The sequence below is a fragment of the Varanus komodoensis genome, unplaced genomic scaffold (genome assembly GCF_004798865.1).
Source record: "Varanus komodoensis strain SLA01 unplaced genomic scaffold, ASM479886v1 scaffold3, whole genome shotgun sequence".
Lineage (NCBI taxonomy): Eukaryota > Metazoa > Chordata > Lepidosauria > Squamata > Varanidae > Varanus > Varanus komodoensis.
The window spans coordinates 45,410,812-45,429,820 of NW_025335761.1; the positions used below are offsets into that span (position 1 = coordinate 45,410,812).

The 19,009-nt window shown below is 38.5% G+C and overlaps 1 protein-coding gene across 2 annotated transcripts in view; it reads right to left on the reverse strand.

Moving 5' to 3' along the window:
• TRIP11 (thyroid hormone receptor interactor 11) overlaps positions 1 to 19,009 on the reverse strand; it is a 50,523-nt gene that overhangs the window by 17,867 nt on the left and 13,647 nt on the right. For both annotated transcript variants that reach the window (XM_044435953.1, XM_044435952.1), the window contains exons 7-15: positions 18,380 to 18,703; positions 17,662 to 17,702; positions 16,162 to 16,368; positions 12,137 to 15,130; positions 10,104 to 10,244; positions 9,041 to 9,234; positions 8,377 to 8,540; positions 8,096 to 8,199; positions 7,580 to 7,679 (exon numbers count right to left, since the gene is read on the reverse strand). In XM_044435953.1, coding sequence (XP_044291888.1) covers positions 7,580 to 7,679; positions 8,096 to 8,199; positions 8,377 to 8,540; positions 9,041 to 9,234; positions 10,104 to 10,244; positions 12,137 to 15,130; positions 16,162 to 16,368; positions 17,662 to 17,702; positions 18,380 to 18,703 — 4,269 coding nt within the window. The remainder of the gene's footprint in view (positions 1 to 7,579; positions 7,680 to 8,095; positions 8,200 to 8,376; positions 8,541 to 9,040; positions 9,235 to 10,103; positions 10,245 to 12,136; positions 15,131 to 16,161; positions 16,369 to 17,661; positions 17,703 to 18,379; positions 18,704 to 19,009) is intronic.

Here is a 19,009-nt window from a genome sequence, read left to right on the forward strand (position 1 = left end):
CATGTATATTAAAATATAATCAGAAATTCTGGGGCCCATGGATATCATGTTGGAGTCCTTTTTGAGGTCTAGTAGAGTAGGTTCCTAGAGTTCTGTAAATGCCATCTTGGAACTCCCTTCATTAGAGTGCCAGAGAGACCCAACTTCAAATTCCTACTCAGCCATGAATATCTTTCTAGGCATATTTGGTCAGTCTGTCCAGCTCAATCAACCTGACAGGTAACTCTGTCAGGAGGTTTGGGGGGAGGAGGTGGACCATATATGCCACTTTGACATCTTTGCAGGAAAGGCAGAATATAAATGAAAAACAAAGGAACAGATTGTCTTGTTACTGTATCATCTCCATAAAAGCAACAGGTTCAGTAACATATAACACATCTAGAATTAATTACAACCATGCAATTCTAATGTAGTTGTGTAATCAACAAGCACCCTCTCCCTCAACCCATCTTATTCAGTCATATAATTTGCTTATGAAAGGATACAATATTTAATTGGTATAAAACCATTAGAACAGGACTAAATTCCATCATGGGCTTTTGTTATATTAGACATTGGCTATATTCTCCTGCAATTTGTTAACCATTTAATAAAATGCAAAAACATGCATCTGGTACATCTTACGTACTACCATTAATATAATTCTCTTGCCAAAAATAAAAATAAAATCCTTCAGCAGTTTGGGCCAAGAAATTTTGTCTGGGAATGTCTCTGGCCATTGTTCAAAAGGACATTATATGTTTTCTTGTATAAATAATATTTTTGAATACAACTTCCTTTATTTGAAGGGAAGGAAACTAGCTAAAGGCCTGTCATGTCTGAGGGCTGGTGGGAGGGTTAGTTAGTTAGTTGCACTCCCTTACACAATCCTGCTAACATTTCCCAACCATAATTTGTGCCAAATGGGTGCTTTAAAGAGAGACTTGTATTTCTCTTTTTTTCAAAGCTATCCTTTTGGCACACTTGCCAAGATGTTGATCACTGCTGTTGAGTTAACCACAAAGGAAGTTGAGGAGGAAGAGTTCTTTCTCTGACCTAATCTCAATTCCCTTCACGAACAATGAAGCAAGCCTTGTACTACAAGAAGTCCTACCAACTACAGTAGCAAAAGCCGTAATGAAGAATGGAAGAAACTCAAGATGGAGAGTTTTGTCCCCAGACCTCCATCCATCACTAAAGCCACTGATAGCCTGACTGGCTTTTTTGAACTCAGCCCTAGCCTCTGTTGATAGCAAACTTACCATGGACCTCAGTAACTCTCAGCCTAACGCACCTTATAGGGTTGTTATTGAGGTGGCGAGGAAGAGGAAGATGACATAAGCCAACTCACAAGAGGAAAATGCCCTGCGATCTTGGCAGGGTAGGTAGTATATTTCGCCTTTCCCACCACTGCTGCTGTGGCTCATTTTAATTAGTACTGGGATGGTTGGCAGATTTTGTATTGCAAAACTGTTAATCTGGTTATAATATTTTCTTTTTCTCCTATAGGAATAAATGGCAGCAATTGAATTATGGCAGCAATTGAATGGCATACATTGAGATACACTACTGGGAATGTGTCTAAACCCGTCTACTGGCTTGGTAGTCTCCATTTCTGGAGTGAGAAATGTCTTGCTCACCTTCCAGACTAATGTCCACTTACTTTCTCTTACACAGCTCAGAGGCACCACTGAGAACTGCCAGTCCTTTGCCACATGACCCTGCCTAGTATTCCAGTTATTATTCATAATAAAGTCTAACAAAATGCTGGCAATAAAGTCAAAGAGGGAGGGAATTCTGAGAACTGGCCATTTTTTGCTTAGTTGTTTAGATAAGTAATATTATATAGAGAGTGCGTCACAATGGCACCTTCTCAGACTGGTAATGAGCAGGATACCACAGGGCTCAGTTCTGGAACCAGTGATCTTCAAAATTTTTATTAATGCAGGGAATGCTGACCAACTTTGCAGATGAGACAAAATTGGGTGGTTAGCTAATGCTCTGGAAGGCAGAAACAAAATTCAAAGTGATCTTGATAGGCTGGAATGCTGGACTGAGAGCACCGGAAGGAAACTTATTAGGGACAAATACCACGTTCTATAACTAAGATAAGGGAATCAATTCCATAGTTGCCAAATGGGGGATACTCAGTTGAACAGTACTACAAGTGAGAAGGGTCTTGGAAGTATTGTAGATCACAAATTGAATATGAGTCAATGATATGATGTGGCAGCAAAAAAATGCAAATGATACTTTGGGCAGCATTATCAGAGGCATAGCTTCTAAATCACATGAGGTGCTGGTTCCCCTCTATTTGGCACTGGTTAGACACAGTCTTGAGTAATGCATCTAGTTCTGGGCACTGCACTTCAAGAAGGATGTAGGCAAGTTGGGATGAGGGTGGGGGTCAGAAGAGAACAAGGATGATCAGGGGTCTGGAAACCAAGTCCTTTAAGGAGAGGCTGAACGAACTGGGCATGTACAACCTGGTGAAGAGAAGACTGAGGGGACATATGATAGCACTGAAGGCTGTCACACAGAAGGAGGCCAGGATCTCTTCTTAAACATACCAGAGTGCAAGACACAGAATAATGAACTCAAGGAAACCAGATTCGGGCTAGACAGCAGGAAAACCTCCAGACTGTTAGAGCAGTACAGCAATGGAACCAATTACCTAAAAGGGATGTGGGCTCTTCCACACTGGAGGCATTCAAAAGGCAGTCGGAGAGCCATCTGTCAGGGACGCTTTAACTGGCAGTCCTGTATTAAGCAGGAGGCAGGAACAACTCTAATATTCTATTATTCTAAAATGATACTTCTGAGACTTTTGAATCCTAAATGTATATTAACTCATTCCAGTAGGGTTTGAAGCTTACTAAGAGGTACAATCTGCCCACTATCAAACTATCTCAGATTCTGATAATTTAAGGGTGCAACGCAATCCATTTTTAGACAGAAAGATGTCCTACAACTCTCAGCATCTCCCAGCACAGGTGGCTGGGGAATGCTGAGAGTTGAAGGGTTTCTTTCTGTCAAAAAATGCATTGGCTTGCATCCTAAATGAATAACTCAGTAGTAATTAATTAATTAATATAGTGTCAAACAGCCTAGTGATCCTAGCATGAACATGGACTGCTTCCACTATATGAGTTTAGAGGAACAGCTTGACATTTGCTGTTATTCATTGCCTGGCCAAATAATGGTCAAGTATGCTTAAAGCATTAATTTTATTAGAACAAAAAAAAAGGGGGGGGGTTTTCCTCTAACTCTTCATAATTTAATGTCCTGCTGGCTCTAAGGACATGATGCCCCTGCGTTCAATCAGTACCTTCAGTTCTTCCAGTAGTCACTACATTTTTAGAGCAATTCTTCACATGAGCTTTACAGAGTAGACAACTACATAACATGGAAGGTTTACCTGATTCTTATAGCAAGCATGATGGAACTATGCATGGATATATGCTGCCTTATATGATGCCACTTATTGAGGCAGTATCCTTTGTCATGGATAATGCCTTGAGTTCCTGTTTGGAGATGGAAATGGCTGCAGGTATAGCTAGTGACCTACAGGAGCAATTTTGCTATGCAGCTACATTTCCCCCAAACTGTTGCAAGGCCAACAACTTACTTAATTTCATTATGGTGTAATTTATTAGCAAGGATCCTTACACCTGCATTCACTAGCAAATTATGCCACAGTGAAATTTGGTACACTGCCACCAACATTGTGGTCTCACTGAATAGTTGACCTGCCAACTGACCCACTTGCGAACCCTAACATAGTTACACAGTCTGATTACAAGGCTATGTAAATTTAAAAGAAGTTGTGTCTGCCAATTCCAACAGAGAATTCAAGAAGTAAAAAGAAGTATGAACATGTAACACATCAAATGTCCCTGGCTGCAGAATGCTGTGCGTGCTTTGCATGGTATTATCCTAAGAAAGGACAGAATGCCAACACACTGCTGGAATGTATTAATTCCAGTCATAAACATCATAGATTCTTGTGCAGTGGCTGCTGATCCACTGTGGCCAAATCTCTTTACATCCCCCTGCCTCCGTGACCCCAAAACACTGTTTTCCTATCTAATGGTGACAGTTGCTCCAGAAGTATCTACTGGAAGAGAAGGTGTAGTCCCTCGTTTTCCTTTACAATCATAGCAAGAGAACCCTACATATTAAGTAATGTTTTCAATTGAGTGTAAGCTGCTTTAAATGTCCTTTTCTAACTAGAATGTTAGCAAAATTCTAACAGAATTTTAGCAGTTTTTCAAAAATGAAAAAGTGTCCCTCCCTTAAAAGGCACAGTAAACAGCCAAACAATGTTGCTGGGACTCTGCTGCAGGAGATAAGAAAATAGCTACACTGCTTTCCTGATGCCTTTGTTCCTGACAAAATTCCAACCTCAGATATGGGCTGAGATAGTCATCTACAAATTTAAAGAACAAGATGTATCTGGAGTATTGTGATAGGGCTTTGTTGTAAACAGCTTTGAGCCATCTGTAGGCTAAAAATTGAAACTAAAATAAATCTGATAATGCCCCCAACTCCCAATCTAAACATACTGGAAAACTCTGTAGAACCTGCATCACTTATATCCATTACTGTGTCTCCAATGAACTTACTGAACTTTGATACTTTCATGTTAGGGTGTAGTGGTTAGAATGTTGGATTGCCTTGGAAAATCTGGGTTTTAGTCCAACAACAGTCCAAAGAACTCTCCCTAACATATAAGAATCAAGGGTTAACATGAAGGCTAATAATAAACTTGCATGAGGAGGGGTTTGTGGAGTTTGTCATTATGCTTAGACTAGCTGATACTGCCAATTTTTCACTCAACATCATACCAAATGTCCACTATCAGAAAGGACCATTAAGGCATAGCTATGTTATAAATAATATCCCTGTAAAAAGAACCTTAATTATGTTTCACCAAAATAGAAAACCTATTTATATGCTTGGACAGTACTGCAAAGAGATCATTAATCTCAAATTGGCTTATGAAAAGTAAAGCAGCCCGCATAGATGTTCTTTGTATATTTAATTTAAGTTCTTTCACATAACAAAAACTATTATCTTTGCACTGTGGGGGTTTTTTATGTTTCTCCTGGCAAATCTTTCTGCTGTCTGGCCAAACTGCGTATTAAATAAAATATATTACAACAGCTTTTAATCAACCTTTTGGAGTGTTTAATCCAAAAAGGAGGCTATGTTATAAGCAAGCATACCATCCACGACACGGAAGGCAAACTGCCACCCTTCAGCTGTATTTGACTGCACCTCCCATAGGCCCCAACTAGCAATGGCAAACATCTGAGATGACACCTGGACTTGCACCTCAATACATCTGGAGGTCTTCCCCTTGTAGTATTCACTCCTTATATAGCACAGGTGCTCAGGATGTTAACTTAAAATTCCCATGCCCATTGGTGCATCTGTGCCTCACATTTTCACTTTAATTTTCTTTTAAAAAGTCAAACAAATTTTATCTACTTACGGGATTCTTCTCAGGACTGGAAAGGAACAATTTTCACTTCACTGTGACTCTAAAATACTTAGAAATTATACTATGATTTAAGGTATGGAAAACCCTTTATAAGTATAACCAGTTCCCAAGTTCTCAGTTCCTGAGAAGCTGAATGTGTATGTAAGATGGATCACATATATAAAAAGCATATAAAACTCTCAAGAAACACTTCCATATACTCTAAAACATCTTAAACACAGTACAGCATTTTAATAATGATAATACAGAAAGAATAAAGTGACTACAGGTCCTGAAGAGAGAGCGAGCGAGCATCTGTATGTATGTGTAGACAAAGTACAATTCTTAAAACAGTTTAGATAGAAAAAATTGTAAAAAGATTATTAAAGGTTAACCCTTAAGCTAAGATTAAGCCTAACATTAACTGAAAGACAATGGAAATGGGACTGGTGTTGGAGAGAAAGGACCTGGTGCTGGAAAGTCAGGGTGCAGAATGGAATTGCTTTCTAGTTCCAAGTTTGCGGCTTGCTGGTGCCACTCTTTTCTCTTGCCCTCTTCCTTCCCTTTACCTCCTTCCTTCTTTCCTTTCCCATTCCTCCTTTCCTTCTCCTTGCTGCCTGGCACAGTGCTTACCACCCATGCGTGCCTGCTTGCCACTCAAGGACAAGGCGGGACTTTCGGGTTAGCTTGTTCGTAAGCAGGGGTTGTTCTTCACTTGGACATTCGTAACTGGGGAACTGGGTGTATTATTTAAATAATCTTCAAGGCAGAACATTTTACTACACCTTCTATGTTTCTCCTGATTTCTATTGTCTCCACAATTTGCATAATAGTTTAAAGTGGCTACTAGACATATTGTTGTTCACTTTGTGGTGGGGGCTAAAACTGAGCCTGAGAGGTTTATTACAACAGTGAATTATATGCCACAGTTTCATTCAAGACTGTGTGCCATCAAGTGAATGCAGCAGAGATAACAAAACCAATGTACACACAGAGAGACATGGCAGCATGCTGTGGGCAAATGTGCCACCACGCCAGTTCACTTTCCCTCCTCTACAAATACAACTTGCTCCTGCATGCTTGTTCTGTAATATACTGGGAAGTTCCATAAGGGATGATTCAGCCTTCCAGACAAACATGAGTTGTACCACCTGCACTTAGTTAAATGGCAAATTTAAAAATAGGAACTTTGAAAACTACTAACAAGAGGACTATATTACTTTAGTGGATACAAAAGGCACTGTCTGAACAGAAAGGCACTCCATTTTGTGCAAGGTACACCCTATTTAACTGATTCCCCCTGTCTCTGCAGCTCTCTAAGTCCCTTTTCATGCCTCACAGGGAGACACAGAGGGCTGCAGTGGGACAGAAGGGCCAGATAAACTGTATTGCATGGGTGGAAACTTGGATCCAACCAAATGGATCATCACAAACTTAGCTAAAGGCACATCATTGCAATATTCTTGAATGTTGACATAATCAATTCAAGCAGTCCCAATGGAAAACATGTAAATTATATTCTGGGTGGGCATAAAAATGGTTGCAAGATGGGACATCTGACCTTGACTGCAATTTTTTAACTGCTTTGACACAGCCAGGATTCATGATGAATTTCTGAAATTTGATTAGATGATATCTCTGAAAAGGTTGATTGGCCCTTCCCAACTTTCCTATGTAGAGAAAAAAATGCCTTGGTTTTATGCATAATGTCCATGAGTTATGATATGGTGCTGGAGAAATACATTCACCTTAACAATTGAGCTGCTTCTACAGTTCTATAATAAAAAACAGATGCTGTCCAGGGAAATGTTAAGAAACCAGGAGGGAGAATATTTCATATTATATCTAATTATGTCCTTCCACTGTTGGACTGAGTTTTCCCTCTCCCATGTAGCTATGTGCTCCTCTGAGGCATATTTGAGGGGCATGCAGGGGGAGGAGGGGAAGGGAACCTCTCATCATAGAAGTGACATAATGCTGGAGATAGCATTTTATTTTCTAACATCCTATTCAACGTATCAGTTGGTCACTAAAATAAACAGGTTTAATTCAATTAAATACCTATGTTTAAAAGGAACCTCTATTTGTTTGTATTTTTTAAAACAATCCTGTTACCTTGCCTCTTGAGCTCCTCAATTTGCTCTTCTTTAAGATCCAGCTGTTCTGTTAGTCTTGATGCAGAATCTAGTGCTGCATTTGCTTCCTCTAACTTTTCCTGCAAGATGAGGGAGGAGATTATGGCATCTGTTTGCTGTGATAATATAGCTACCAAAAAGCAAGACTTGGCTTAAAAACTCTACTGTTTCAGGTAAATGAACAACAAAAAAAAGTTAGTTCAAAATTTATACATAGCCTCTGAAACAAAATATTCATTAGCATAATTAAGTATTCATCAACTTTCTCCTAAGTCCTTTTCTTTACTTTTTATTCTTACCTTTCTGCTAAGAACATCCAGTGCAGCACATGGTGACAGCTATTATGAAATTGCAACCTATGATGAGCTGTCATGTCATGCCAACCACCTCAGTCTCTTTTGCCCAAATCAAATTCCACTCTACCCCAACATTTAATCATTACTCTGGTTGTTTGCCATAAAAAATAAGGGTGCATTATAGAACCACCTCAACTTACCTTCAATGAAACCACCTTATTTTCTAGTTGCTCTGCTTTATTTTTCCATTCCGCAGAATGCCTTTGGTGTTTCTGTAGCTCAGCTGAATACATGGCTTTCTCTTCTAAAAATAAAATAGATTCACTTCACTTATCAGCTGTTCATAAAGGGACTTCAGTTATCTAAATAAGATATTTCAGAAAACAGCTCATTGGAAAGATTTAATTACCACAATACTGTTATGTCTTGAGATAAAAGATTTCCATGGCAAGCTTCACATAACAAGTGAGAGTTAACTTACCCCTTTGAAATTGCTCTAGCACCATCTGCAGGTTGGTCAGTGACAAAGCATACTGTTTCACTTGGTCTTGAGAAATGGTTAGCTGAAGCACAGTTTCGTCTCTTTGCTTAGTAACAAGGTCCAACTGTTCTTGCAAGGATTCCACCTGCATACTAGCCTGATGACTTCAAGTAAAATATATAAAATCAATCAGCCAGGTTCTAAAATACTCACTTTTGAAGGCCCTGTATCTTTGAACTCTGATAGTTAAAGCTATGAACTCAAAATGTAACATGAAAACAGCTTCTGTAGATATTCTTTCAGGAAAGACAGTTTCAACTATTTTATGTTTAAAAAAGAGCTAATGAACTCCCTAGCAGAGAAAACTACTGTTAGAAAACCCAATAATTCTATTCTGGAACCAATTCTACTTGTATACTGTAAACAAGTATTTGCCTTTCATTTTCTAGAGACTTAGATTTTGTGTGTTGATAAATTAAAATGACTTAAATTAGCAGAAATGTGTATTTTCAATACAGGTTTCAATCTGGAATTAAAGATGGCAAAGAAAAAAAACTCCTGTGGCAATAAGATATATGGATAGGAACACAATTAATGTAATTTAAACTGATTCTCCCACAAAACTACTAGCATATTGCCAATACTAAAGTAAACAAGTATTCACCTTGCATTTTCCACTGCTGTTGAAGAAGACTGTAGCTTTTCTTCCAAAAACTGGACTTTCTTTTTAAGCTTAGTTTCCCGATCCTCAGCTGCTAAAGCTTCACGTGTGGAAGTGTCTTCCCTTTCCAAAAGGTGATTGCGTAATCTCTCCAATTCTTGACTTAGCCGCTGCTCCTTATCACGCAAATGCTGCAACTGCATATAAAGAAGGATACTTAGGAGTGCTCCTCAACCCTGAGCTGTCTTTAGAAGCTCAGGTGACAGCGGTGGCGAGGAGCACTTTCCTTCAGCTTTGGCTGATCCATCAGCTGCGTCCCTTCCTGGAGAACGACTGCCTGGCGACAGTCACACACGCATTGGTAACTTCCCTATTAGATTTCTGTAACGCGCTCTACATGGGGCTACCCTTGAAGACGGTCCGGATACTTCAATTGGTGCAGAACAGAGCTGCCAGGTTGCTGACGGGGACTGGGCGTTGTTCTCATATAACCCCAGTTCTCCGTCAGCTCCACTGGCTCCCGATTGAAGTCCGGACCCAATTCAAGGTGTTGGTTATGACCTATAAAGTCCTCAACGGCCTAGGTCCTGGGTATCTAAAGGAACACTTGCGTCCATATATGCCCTCCCGCCCCTTGAGATAAGCAACAGATGCCCTTCTCCGGGAACCTTCTGTGAATATTAGGAGGGCGAGTACCCGGAGGTGGGCTTTCTCTGTGGTGGTGCCCCATCTATGGAATGCGCTCCCCAGAGAGGTCCGCCTGGCGCCGTCGTTATCTGTTTTTTGGCGCCAGGCTAAGACCTTTTTATTTAAAACTTATTTTAACTGTTATTGGTATTTATAGGACTTTAAATCTTTTAAGCCGAGATGCACCGGGTTTTAATATTTTTATTGTATAATTTGTTATATTTGTATATTTTGTTCTTGTTGTGAGCCACCCCGAGGCTTTGTTGCGATGGGGGCGGCATAAAAATGTTTTAAATAAATAAATAAATAAATTTCCTCAGCTCTTCTCACTTCACCCTCATCTACCCATGTTCTTTCACTCACTCATTTCATCTCATACCTCATTCTGTAGGGCACTGGTTTCCATTTGTTTTTGCTTGAGTGCCAACATAACTTGGTCTCTCTCTTGCTGAAAAGCAACAGCCTTTTCTTGCATTGATTTGGCTTCATTTAACAGCTGGTTTAGTTCTCCTGCCTTTCCCTTTCAAAAATGAAAATAAAGAGATTTTATGCATGTGTACAGTGTTGCCCTCTCATAAGTAAAAGGAAGGCTCCGAAAGTTTCAGTAGCTATTTCTTTCTTGCCAAGTGAATGGCACTACATTTTTCTTTGAATGCTTATAAACTATGTCATGTGGATTAATTAGGGAGATTACATACAAGATCAAAGACTATAGGACAAATGGAAAACCACAAGCCATAATATACTGAACAACCAATTCATATCGCCTCATCTCCTATATGAAAAGTATTCACACATAGCAGGCTAAACACAGGTTCTACTTTATTACCTAAAAACATATTGAGGCAAAGGTAGCTAGAGAGGATTGTCAGGTATTAAAACAGCCTTGTATCAAAGCCCCACAATATATGGACTCGGTCTGCTGGTGTGGGAGGGAGCTCTGTCCTTCCTGTAGCATCACAATCCATGACTACACTAGGTGTGAAGTTTTCTATGCTGGGTGCACTTGCCAACATATAATTCTTTTGTTCCCTATTGCTACCACGTTGGTGCTTAATCACAAGGCTGCATTACAGCAGGCTTGAGAGGCAGGTTAACTATGATCTGATGACAGTGCAGAAGTGGAATAGAATTCAGATTGATATAAATACCAGCAACGAGAATAAATATGTTCACTTCTATTTACCACTACCTGGCAATTTCAGTGGCCTAAATAAATATTACTCTTATATCAATACTGTAACATTCCTAGAGAATACATATGCTCTTTACAGGTTCTCAGAAAAAGACTTAATTCTCCAGCTGTGCAAATTCACTTGGATATAAACACTACTGAATTCAATACAACTCAGTTCAAGTTAGTATGTTTTGGATTTGAATGAAAAACCTATTCTTTTGTCAAACTTGAACAGGGGAACCAGGGTCGAAATCTTTGCTCAGTCAAAAAGATCACTGACTGACCTGAGCTAGTTGGTTCAGAAAACACAACAGCCCATGCTGAAAGGCTGAATATAGGTTGTCACCGAGCCAGGTTTTTTCTGAATCATGGGTTATGTTGTCCAATGCAGCTGTGTTAACAAACCATCATTTGATCACCTCAAACAACTCACAGTTCACACCTTAACAGCAAATCATTGGTTGTTTGTGATTAAGAAACCAAAGTGTGATTAATGCAGCTGGTTTCAGACAAGATAACCCATGTTTCAACCAGAAGCCAGAGTTCAAGGACAGCCTACTCTCAACCTATATTCAGTGTGGGTTACGTTGCATGAGTTTAAGTTTCTCATCAAGATGAAGTGTGGCAAACTCAACTACATACCTTTTCCTTCTTAGATGAAGGGCATACATAAATGTGAGAAATAAATGAAGGCTGGCAAATCTGTGTGCACTTATTTACAATTGGACCCACTGAATACAATGGGTGATTTTGGACATCATACTAAGTCACACTGAGAATAAGCCACAGAGGGTGGGTGGAAGGAATTTCCAGTACTCTCAACACACAATTGCCCACTCAGTGCCTTGCAAAGAGCTGTCTCTTCCTCTGTCCCTCTCAATTCTTCTGGCTGCTCTTGGCATGTATCCCAGAGACCCTCATGGAAGAAATCCTCATTACTTTCCCTATGCACCCTTTCTGTAATTGGCCTGCTGGGATTAGGGATTAGTGGCTCATGAGGGAACATCCCCTCCCCTTCCATCAGATCACCACAAGAGCCCTTATGATTATGTTTGCATTTTTTAAAAAATAAAGTCAACTTCTGGCACATTGTGCAAATGCACAAGACTGTACATGTGCTACTGAGGCTGGCATAACCATATACCCCTATTGCTAACACACAATTGCATAGTGTAATGACAATCACACCGTTTTTCCCCCTCTAAACAAAACCAAGAATTCAACTCATCACATACCTGTTCTCTCTCTTTCAGTAATTTTTCAAATGTAAGGGCCTTCTCCTTCATTGAATGAGATTCAAATTCCTTCTCTCTCAACATCATTGAAAACTGCATGTTAGTCTCCTGTAAAGCTCGGAATTCTGTTTCTTTTTCCTGGCATCTTGCCACTATTTTGTCATTTTCTTCTTTCAACTTATGGATGTCCATTTCCAAAATAAGAATTCTTTCCTTCAGATTAGTTACACCTTGCTTCAACAGTTCATTTTCATTTTCTTTATTGCTAAGGCTTTCACTTACAGAAAGCAACTGGTCGCTTTTTGATTTTATTAGTAGGTCTTTTTCTCTGAGTGACTTCTGCAAGACATCACACTTCTCTTTCAAATGTTTTATCTCCAAATGAGACTCCTTTTGACCTTTTCTTTCCATTGCAGATGATGCAACCACAGAATCAGACAGCCTCTGATTATTTTCTTGCAGAGTTTGGATAGTTGCATCTTTCTCTTGCAATGTTTTCTTCATGCGCTCCAGTTCTTCATTTAGTGGTTTGGAGTCACTAGGGAACATCTGGGAAACAGTACTGCAAGGAATGTCTAATGACTGTCCACCATTAGAAGAGCTCATTGGCACAGGTGGTGTTATCATATCAAGTTTGCCCAGAATAATATCCCTGGTGTTATCAAGTTCACCTATGCTATGCTGAATTTGTGCTAATTCTTGACTAAATGTTTTCAGCTTTCTCTCATTTTGTTCATAGCTATGGATTAAGCCATTATACTGGATCTGCAACTGAGAACTGTTTTCACTATCAGCAAAAATCTGTGCCTGAAGCTTCTGCAGTTCTTCTTGTAGATGAGCAGATTCATGTTTCATATTCTGGACAGTGGTCATTACTTGTTTCTTCCACTCTTCCATTTTCTTCACTTGCTGTTTCAGTTTGTCACGCTCCTGCAAAAGCTCCTCAAACTGGTTGCTATTAACCCCCCCTAATTCATTGCCTGCACCCATGCTGGATGTCTGGAGGACAGTCAATAAAGTGTTGCATTTTTGACTTAAAGCATCGATTTCAATATCCTTCTCTCGAATGATACGGGACAAGTTTTTAATTGTTTCTCTGGACATATCTTGACTGCTACTTTCAAATTCACTGGAAAGTTTTTGGTTTTCTTCCTGCAGTTTCTTTAGAGCTGCTTCATTGGCTGCTACAATATCTATCATCTTGTGATAATCTGTTTTTAATTGACTGTTCTCTTTTGTCTTCTCACTAAGAACTGCCAACACTTGCTCTCTTTCCATGGCATAGGCTTGTACTTGTTGCTGAAGGTAGAGAACATCCTGCCTGTAAGATGGAGAGGAAACCCTTGCATGAAGAGCTTGTATCTCTAAGTTTTTCTCTTGGATGATCTGTGTCAGTTTTCCAACTTCATCTTTGGATAACTGATCGATTTGTTTACTTAGCAAGATATTCTTTTCATTTAGAAGCTTGATCTCCATTTCTCTTTCTTTAATACCTTTTACCAACCTTTCAATTTCAGCTTTGGATAAATCATGCTTCTCATTTCCATTTTCACCATTAAGTGTTTGGACCTTAGTTTCTTGAAAAAGATCAGAAGAATCTGGTTGAATTACCGTTGTTTGATTGTGTAACTGGGTTTTAATTTGTTCTACTGCTCTGTGTAGCCTTTTGATTTCCTTATCCTTCTCCAAGCATACCTGCTGGTGTGCAATAGTCAACTGTTCGCATTGCAACTTGAAATCCTCACTCTCCTTTTTATACTCCTGTAGGACTTGCTGAAGTTGGGTCATTTTCTGATTCTGATCTTCAAGTGTCTTTTTGTTAAGCTTCACCTCTTCTTCAAGATTATTTTTCAGTATTGTTAATTGTGTTATTTCTGCTTCAAGTTCAGTGATGATATCTAGAGTTTTGGGCTCAGCCATAGGGGGCGATCTACTTTGCTGGTCTTTTAACCGTTCAATTTCTTCTTTCAAGTGATTGTTCTCTTCTTTCATACCTGAAAGACTTTTCTCTTTTTCTTCTAAATTTTGTTTTAAAAGTTCAAACCTTTTGGAGTCCTTAATATAATTTTCATGTTGCTGCTCCAGTTCGGAAGCCCTGGTTTTAAATTTTTCCACAAACACTTCTCGCTCTTTTATGAGCTCTGTTAGTTGCTTTTGCCCTGCTAAGCTAGTTGTTAGCATCTCTTTAGTTTCCTCATGGTCACTTTCCATCTGTTCAATGTTCCTCTTGAGTTCTGCTATCTCAAAGTCTCTCTCCTGATTAAGTTTAACTAAACGTTCATGTTCAAACTGCAATGCAGTGGCATCCATGTTACGTGCATTTGACAGCTCACTGATGGTTTGTTCATATTTTTGAGCTTGTTCCAACAATCGGCTTTCAGCCTGGCACAGTTCACTTTCTAATCGCACTTTTTCTATTTTCAAAGCTTCCAGCATAGTATCTTTTTCAAAAACAATTGTGCTATTTTCATTATTTGCTTCTTGCAACTGCTGTTTAAGTTCTTCATATGCTGTATGCAGCTTTTCCTTTTCTACCTGAAGATCCAAAATTGATTTCTCCAAGCCTGTATTTATTAGTTTATTTTGTGAAATTTGTTTATTCAGCTTTGAAATTTCTACTTCTTTTTCCTGATTTAATTTTGTTAGCTCATTTTGGAGTACAGAAAGTTCTTCTTCTCTTTGTGTTAGCTTTTCCTTTAATTCTACTAATTCCTGCTTACTAGCACTACACTGCTGGGATGATGTCAGCTGTTCTTTTAACTCTTTCATTTTGTTCTCCAAGTGTTGGTTAGCCATAGTCAAGTCATTACATGTATATTTACTCTGATTCAATTTTTCTGTCTGGCCTTCTAACTCCTTGCTCAATTCCAGCTTCTCAGCTTCTAGCTTAGATGTTTTTCTTCTTTCAGAATCAATGTCCAGTTTTAGCTGGGTGATAGCATTGGTAGCTTCTGCATTTTGTTTTGCCAGCTGTTCTTTTAATAGGATCATATGCTAAAATTGAAACAAATATTAACACTGTTAAGAAATCCTACTAATTTATAATTCATTAGCAGTTAGAAATGTAAATCATTTAGAAAAGTGAATAAATTTTATTATATGATTTTAGAACACTCTAGCTATGACCTTGCTGTATTAAGCATGTCAAACAACATTTAATTATATAAATGTAAACCATTCAAAAAAGGATCCACAATCCTTTTGCTTAGCTAGATAGTAATAGATTTACTAATTCTCTGTGGTTAGAACCATTTATCTCCTTGGCTAGTAGATGAGTGGCAAACTGCATTTTAGCACTTCCTGCCTCCTGTGTTACAATGCCTACCAACTCATTATAGGAGCCTGTCCTGAACATTTAAAAGAACCAAGGAAAGAAATATCAGTTATCTTTGACCTCAACTTCTAACCCTAGATTTTGAGCGCTGAGTTATCTTTTGTGGAATTGCTGAGGAAGCCTACTGAGAAATTGCTAATTTACTTCCCTCAAAGATATAGAGAATATTGTACTGTGAAAGGCAATGTGAAAAGCAAATTTAAAAGAATCAAGAATTTGGAGCTGTAAGGAAAAAAAGAAGGTTACATTAAGAGTAGCACACAAAGCAATATCATAATGAATTCTGGATAATTTTGTGAAACTTATTTTTAAGGTGGCCTGGAAAATTTGTGTAAAGAATTGTAAGTTATAAAAAATTCTCACTCTGGGTCAAAAAGTTATTTGAATAAAAGTTTTTTATGAATCTAGAAATAATCTGTGTGAGATGAAACAAACATTAAAAACCACAAAACAAATTTCTGTAAGGTCAGAAAGAAATTAATGTTAACACTTAAAAAAAATAGTCCTTAAACAAGAACTCTGAAGAATTGTGTTTGTCTTCTAAAACAAACAAAAACTAATTGACCAACAAAGCAAAATAGTTGATGTAATTTTAGATTTAAGTACAGCTAATGAACATTCATACACTTCAACATATGCATTTGGGGTTCACACACCATTTCTCCCATTTAATTAACTATGTATGTATAACCTGGGTAGCTTCTTGGTTTTGCTTGTCCAGTTCTTCCAGTTCTGCTACCAGAGTTTCTTTTTCAGCAAGGGTTTCATTGAATTCATGTTGTTTCCTTTCCAATTCTTCTCTTAACATATTTAACTCCAGGTTCTGTCCTTCAGCAGATACATGTGTACTACTCTCACAATTTGATTGTAAACTTGTCACTTCTTTCTGAACTCCTTCCTTAATTTAGACAGAAAAAAGACCCTAAATTTAATAGGATAAAATCAATTTGAGTATATTCATAAGTATCACTCTGACACAAAAACAAAAAGACTTCAACTGATATGTGAGGACAAGAAATTATCCCAAACTACATAAAAGGGTATAATTAAACACAATGGAAATGCTAAAAAACAAATTTGAAGAGTAGGCATCAAAGCTGTCCTCCATATCCAATTTTAACTGAATCCTAGGAAATAACTCCATGTGTGCGCACAAGTTTCATAACGTATAAAGCACTCTCATAAATTGCAAGGCACGAAAGCATCGGCAAATTATGCATAACTTTGTGTACTTCAAACACATTCTGAACTTATGGAAAAGCATGAGACTATTGTAGCACATCTGCAGAAATCCTTTCTTAAGCAGACACTGACACTGATTAGGGAAGGTGGGAGAAAATATGTATACTAAGTTGCTATTTCCACAGAATATGGCCATTCTAAATCATAGAGCAGTAGATTTGAAAGGAGCGTATAAGTTCATCAAGCCAATTCTCTGCTCAATGCAGGACCACAAGTTAAAGTATCCCTGACATGTGGCTGTCCAACTGCCTCTTGAGTGCTTCCAGTGTGGGAATCCCTACAACCTCCTTAAGTAATTGATTTCATTGCCATACTGCTCTAGCCATCAGGAAGTTTTTCCTGCTATCTAGCTGAAATCTAGCTTCCTGTAACTTAAGCCTGTCATTCCATGTTCTGCAGTCTGAGATGACTGAAAAGAGATCCTGGTCTTCTGAGTGACAGCCTTTCAAGTCTTTGAAAATTGCTATCGTATCTCCCCTCAGTCTTCTCTTGTCAAAGCTAAACATGCCCAGCTCTTTCAATTTCTCCTCACATGGCTGTTTCCAGTTCCCTGGTCACCTTTGTTGCCCTCCTCTGAACTTTTTCTAGTTTGTCTGCATCTTTCTTGAAGTGATTCATATTCAACCCATGATTTACAACAATTCCAGATCCTTCATATTTGTAGTATTGTTGAGCCAACTATCTCCCATCTTGTAACTGTTCATTTGGTTCCCTTTTCCTTGGCATTTGTCCCTACTATTTTAGTATGGCCTGAGGGCACTTAATGGGACCCAAGTCATGTGAGCCAATGTCATGTGAGCATGTAAGCACTTCTTCTGTATCTTCTGCTCCTGCCTGCAGCCCCACACCCACAACCCAAATCTGCTGTAGAAGAGATTTAGGGTTGCACAGGAGGTTGTTGGGGAGGGAATAGGGAACATTCATTCTTTATGTTCAGTAATCTAATTACCTGATCTGATCGTTTCAGTCTTAATATTTCATTTTCTGCATCTGTAAAGCAATGGGAAAATAAATATTTTTTCTTAAGTTAGAGGATTAGGTTAAGTAGTGAATTTAAATTTTCAAATGCAAGAACACAGCAACATGTACCTAAGGCTGAAATTTCAAGAATACATTCTTAAAATTAGCACACTACAGGCAAAAATTACTGATGATACTAAAAGAGTACATTATGTTATCACTTTTAAAATGTATGTCATCACTATAGAGGCTGCAATTAAAAACTGAGCTAAAAACCGACACTAAAATGAACTAAACCATTTTTCAACAGCATGACAGTAGCAGAAAGCTAGGTTGGTGCTATTGTTCTTAGAAAACATTCAGCAGGAGCAAACCATTTTTCTAAAAACATGAGGGTTCCTAGAAGTGCTCATTTTCATATACTTAGCCCAGCAATCATGGTGCAGTGTACATCTTGGAGATTCTTCAGTTTCTCTCTGTTTGGCAACAGCCTCCCCCCCACCCCTAAGGACACCTTTAGCACGATATGCCAGGAGAGGCGAGTGCTGGAGGAAAGATTGCCAAACATTCGGAATGACAGATTATTTTTCATACAACTGAAAAGGAGCACTGCACATATGCCTGTTTGAATCCCAATCCCACATTTTTTTCTGAAACTGTCTTTACAAATGAAAAACAGACACAGCAAAATACCAGTGACTTCATACCAAGTAGCGCCTGCTGTAGTCTGAGCAATTCTTCCGCATACTTAGGGACTTCTACTTGGTTGTTCAAATCAACCTGTTCTTCAAGTAAAGATAGCTGAGGTTTACTAGATTCGGATTTTAGTTTTTCATATTCCTGTCTTAGTTGACTTTTCTCCATTTTTACTAATTCAAGTTCTTGCAAGAGATGATTTTTCTCATCTTCTGCTAAAGACAATTGTTGACTTAGGTTTTTCATTTTATCCTGCAAGTCCATCAAGTGTGGTGCTGTAGATTCAGAGAGACGGTTCTGGTCATGTTCAGAAGAAAGTTCAACAGCTACGCCAACTATAAAGCAGAAAAACATCTATTTGTAATAGTATTCAGAAATATGGCATTTTCTCACATTTCTTACAATTATCACAGAAAAAATTAATGGTTTTATACCAACAATAATTTATATCCACTGCAGAAAACAAGGTATTTATAAGAACTGATGATGCGGAAAATAGCAAATATACCAATGAAAAAACCAACTGTAAAATCAGAGACTTAAATCAAGACTGTTCTACATGCACAGACTGAAGTTGTAAGCCGCCCCGAGGCTTCGGCGAATGGGGCGGCATAAAAATGTTTTAATTAATAAATAAATAA